The sequence below is a fragment of the Psammomys obesus genome, unplaced genomic scaffold (genome assembly GCF_907164565.1).
Source record: "Psammomys obesus unplaced genomic scaffold, mPsaObe1.curated_primary_1811, whole genome shotgun sequence".
In the NCBI taxonomy this organism is placed as follows: Eukaryota; Metazoa; Chordata; class Mammalia; order Rodentia; family Muridae; genus Psammomys; species Psammomys obesus.
The window spans coordinates 17,164,505-17,169,242 of NW_026585797.1; the positions used below are offsets into that span (position 1 = coordinate 17,164,505).

The 4,738-nt window shown below is 46.4% G+C and overlaps 1 protein-coding gene across 1 annotated transcript in view; it reads left to right on the forward strand.

The window, feature by feature from the left end:
- The window catches only part of Aldh8a1 (aldehyde dehydrogenase 8 family member A1), a 23,351-nt gene extending 19,485 nt beyond the window's left edge, over positions 1–3,866 (forward strand). Inside the window, exon 7 of the mRNA XM_055599317.1 lies at positions 2,706–3,866. Coding sequence (XP_055455292.1) covers positions 2,706–3,158 — 453 coding nt within the window. The 3' untranslated portion in view covers positions 3,159–3,866. The remainder of the gene's footprint in view (positions 1–2,705) is intronic.
- Positions 3,867–4,738: the final 872 nt, after the last annotated feature.

Sequence of the window (4,738 nt, forward strand, 5' to 3'; positions counted from 1 at the left end):
ACACACACACACACACACACACACACACACACACACACACACACACATCGTCAGGCTTTGGAATATTATTACTTTTGAGAAATTATCAGCTGTGGGGAATTGTTTCTCATGGACCAGGAGTGGAAGGGAATCCTTCAGACACTGAGAGCAAACGGTTCTTTCTGAAAGAGAGCTTTCCAGTGTGGGTATGTCCTATATGAAACTACACTCCCTGGAACTTCCCCTAACTTTTCAGTGCTTTGTTTTTCTCATGTTTCCTTTTTAGGTGTGTTTTGCATATGTGAGTGTTTTGCCTGCACACGAGTCTGTGCAGTACGTGCATGCTGTTGCCTGAGAAAGCCAGAAGAGGGCACTGCACACTAGAAATGGTTGTGAGCCTTCATGTGTGTCCTGGGAACCAAACCCAGGCCCTTGTCAAGATCGTCAAGTGCTCTTAACCACTGAGCCATCTCTCCACTCTCTCTGTAATTAACCCTGCCTGACACATTCTTCCCTTATGGGCCATCCTCCCTTGAGCAGAAAGTGGTCGAGTTTATTCATTGTTGTGTCCTGAGACTTTAGAAAATCACCAGGAACACAGAGCTTGTCAGAACTCACTGGAGGAGTCACTGTGACACTGTGCTCTGGGCTCCAGACTACATGCCACAAACTCAAGGCACCCATTTTACTTGAAATTTTCTTTTTGGTGCTTGGCTTTAAGTACTTAGAATTGGGTCTGAATGTGTGGGTTCTAGACATCTCTCTTGCTGGGATGAATCAGCATAGACTCCAAATGGAAAACAAACTCAATTACTCACCCTCTGTTCAAGAAAGTGCTTATGTCATTATTCTCTGAGTCACTGGTTTAACTTACGACATAATCCGTTTTACATTATTATCAGCCACACTCTATTACCTACATTTGTTTTTAGAGTATAATCAGTAATAAGACTGAAAGTTAGAAATCTCTGTTTTTGTCCTTTTTTCCCCCTGGAAGCTCAGAAACTGAAGGCATCTGGGCATTTAAGTCTTACATGTCATTCACTTTCCACTTTCTTTAAAATATTTTTATCAAGTCTTTGAGGAATTCATACAGTGTATTTTGATCATATCCACCCTTTCCCCTAATTCCTCCAAGTTCCATCCCCCTCCCATTCCCCACCCAGATTTGTGTCTTCGGTTTTTATGGTGTCAAGCCCAGTGTGTTGCCTGTGCATGCTTGGGTGTATGTACCCTTGGGTATATGGCCATTCACAGGAGTGTGGCCAATCTGCCAGGGGCCACACCCTTAGGAAAGGTAACTCTCCTTCTTCCAGCAGCTGTCATCACTCTGCTAGGGGTGGGACTTGGTGTCCGCTTCTCTCCTCCGTGCTGGAATTTTGTCTGTCTTGCCCTTGTGCAGGTCTTGTTTACACTGTCACAGTTGCTGTGGCTTCATGTGTGCACCTGCCTTGTTTTGTCCAGAAAACACTGTCTCCATGTATCATCCTTTGGCTCCAACACTTAGCCTTTCTGTTCCCTCTGCTGCAAAGATCCCCGAGGAGCTGGGGTGATGTGGATGTCCCAGTTATGTCGGAGCACGCTTCAGCTCCTCATTCTCTGCACCCCGACTAGTTGTGGATCTATGTGTTAATTACCATCCTCTGGGAGAAAGAAAGCTTTTCTGATGAGGGTTGAGAGGTGTGCTAACCTACGGTATGACAGAAAACCATCAAGAGTCAGTTTAATACTATGTTTTGTCTCTTTAACAGAATAATAGTGATAGGGTTGCCCCTAGGGCCTATGGCCTGTCCAGCCTTAGGCTCTTGACCCTGATAATGGCACCATTACAGAATTGCACCAATGAACATATCTGTCTGGGCACACTGACATTGCAGCTTTCAGGGTTCACAGCTGGATAGTAGTGACAATTATTGTTCTTCTCCTGAGTGTGCATGGTCCCGTCCATGACTACGAAAGCCAGGCAGTAGCGATGGGCAGGCTTCCATGTCAGTGGCAGCTTCATTTCTGGGCTCGAGTACGATGTCCTCAGTAGCAGGGTCACATTCTCTAGCCAAGGGGAACCACGAACAAAGGAACTAGTCTGCCGTATTTTGGGAATTTTGAGAACTTTCTGGCCAATACCTCCAACAGATGTAATTCCCTCCCGGCACCGGATGTCTTATTTGTTGTTGTGCTATCTAGTAAGGACATTGTCACCCCATTGTAAGCCAATTTGCCACTTCTTAGAGTGAACATACTCCTATCCCCTGCAAAACACACACACACACACACACAGAGAGAGACATATACAAACATACATACACATACATACACACAGACATACACACTGTTTTGTACCTAACTGTAGGTTATGCTTGAGTGTAAATTAAGCCTTGTTGTTTATTGGCTGCACGATCCCTATATGCTTTTGAAGGCAAGCAAATTGGGGCTAATAGCTGATAGACTGTGAAAAGAATTAAGTGACAATACATGCAATCACTTTTGCTAGTGCCTGGTACTGAGCTATAAAATAGTCTCCCCACCTTTTGCACGAGGGCTAAATGAACAAGCTCTGGTGAGAACTACCCTGCCTTTAGGCTTCGGCTGAGGGATAAGATAACCCTAGAACCCTTAGCACTGACCTTATATGGCTTTCAGTCATCAGAAAATACTGATTTTTCTGCTGATGTGTGTAAAACACCAAAATGGTAAGAGGTTTGTAATTACGGTTTTTATCTCCCCAGGTCAGAAATTATGTAATGAAAGCCCGTGATGAGGGGGCCCGGATTCTGTGTGGCGAGGGTGTGGACCAGCTGAGCCTTCCGGTCAGGAACCAGGCAGGCTACTTCATGCTTCCCACGGTGATAACAGACATTAGGGATGAGTCCTGCTGCATGACGGAAGAGATCTTTGGTCCAGTGACGTGCGTCGTCCCTTTTGATAGCGAAGAGGAAGTGATCAGAAGAGCTAACGGCGTTAAGTACGGGCTGGCAGCCACAGTGTGGTCCAACAATGTGGGGCGCGTCCACCGGGTGGCTAAAAAGCTCCAGGCAGGTTTGGTCTGGACCAACTGCTGGCTCGTCAGGGAGCTGAACCTGCCTTTTGGAGGGATGAAGAGCTCTGGGATAGGAAGAGAAGGAGCCAAGGACTCATATGACTTCTTCACCGAAATAAAAACCATCACTGTTAAGCACTGACGTCCCGTGGAGGAGCTGCTGTGGCTGACCCCTGATGGCACAGAGCCACTGGAGCAACAAACAGAACCCCTAGTGTGTGTTCACTCAGGCCTTGACCTGCCAGGAGACTCACTCTCGCTGACCTTCTCATGTTGGTATTTTTACCAGCTGTGTCGGAGGGTGTGTGTGGGGGGAGGCAGTTTTTGTAAATTCTTGAAAATCTGCCAATATCAGATATTTTTACTTGCAAATGTACTGCAAAAGCAAAACCAAAGCAAGACAAATTAAGGCCTACAAAGTTGGAGAGAATTGGCTCAGTGGGTAAAGTGCTTGTCGTACAAGCATGGCGGCCTGAGTTCAGATCCCCAGCATCAGCGTAAGAGCCTGACATAGTGGCACATTCCCCGGCCTCACACACACCACCACCACCACCACCAAACCTGTAGATAACAATGCACCATCATTTTCTGCCTTGAGGAAGCTCTAGAGAAAGACTCCCCAAGTCCCTAACCACCAGCAAACTGATTGATAATTGGCTGAGTTCCTTATTATCAGGGAGGATGCAGTCCGAAGCTTGTGTCACATGATAGGTCTATTAAATACGTTTGATAAGAGTAAAGGAAAACGCAGTAGCAGTTACTTTTGGAACACAGAACAGCCTGATCCATTTCCACTGTCAAGTCTAATCAACTCTAATTCATCAAAGAACCAATAAATTGTTCCACAGTATGGCATGTGCCTTGAGATGTCCTTTCTCTTCTTATCCTCAGTCTCTCAGAAGTATGGACTTTTTACTAATCAGAGTACATCTTGTGCCTTTTCCCCATGTCCTCTGAGCACTCTTAGGAAAATGCTGAGGTTTACATGGGTTTCATATAGTCTCAGAGTCACGGAAGGAACAGGGAAGAGGTGGGATTTGAACCTCAGACTCGGACAGACTCACCCTTGCCGTGGGCTGTGCGGAAAAGCACTGTGGCTCCGGGTCTCCTTTCCAGGTCTCCTGCCTTGCCTCTCCTCTCTCATTGGCTCTCTCCTCGCTGACTGGAACTATTTATTTGCTGTCTGATTGCACAGCCAGCCGAACTCTTGAAGGACCCAGGCTGGATTCCTCCCTCCTGAACTCTGAATTCCAGCACACAGCAGGGGTCTGTGATGAGCTCAGAGAACGGGATGAGATCTTTCTGGCTCTCTGGTTGCACAGGATGGGACAGGGGTGCGTGGTGATGGTTAAGATTGAGTTTCCTCGGTTTCCTTAGGGCTTTCGGCATATTTTCTCATTTTCAAATGCTGAGAAATTTCAACCGACCTTTGAAAGAGCACGTAGTGGTGTTGGGCACGATTGGTTCCTAGTTTTTACTTCCTCTCTCTTCTCCTTCCCTGGTTGCTGTTCTTATCTAGCTGAGGCCCTTAACCTGTGTCAGCTTAGGGCAAGACTGATTCTGAGTATAAGTGGAGGAGATTTCAGTAGTTTTGGTCTTTAGGACTCTCTGTCTTCAGGGTAGATACTGATCAACTAGTAGGGAATGAGAAATAATGGGGGCTGAGGTTCACGGCCACAGACCTTTCTTCATCTTATTCACTAGAAATGGGTTGCTAATGCC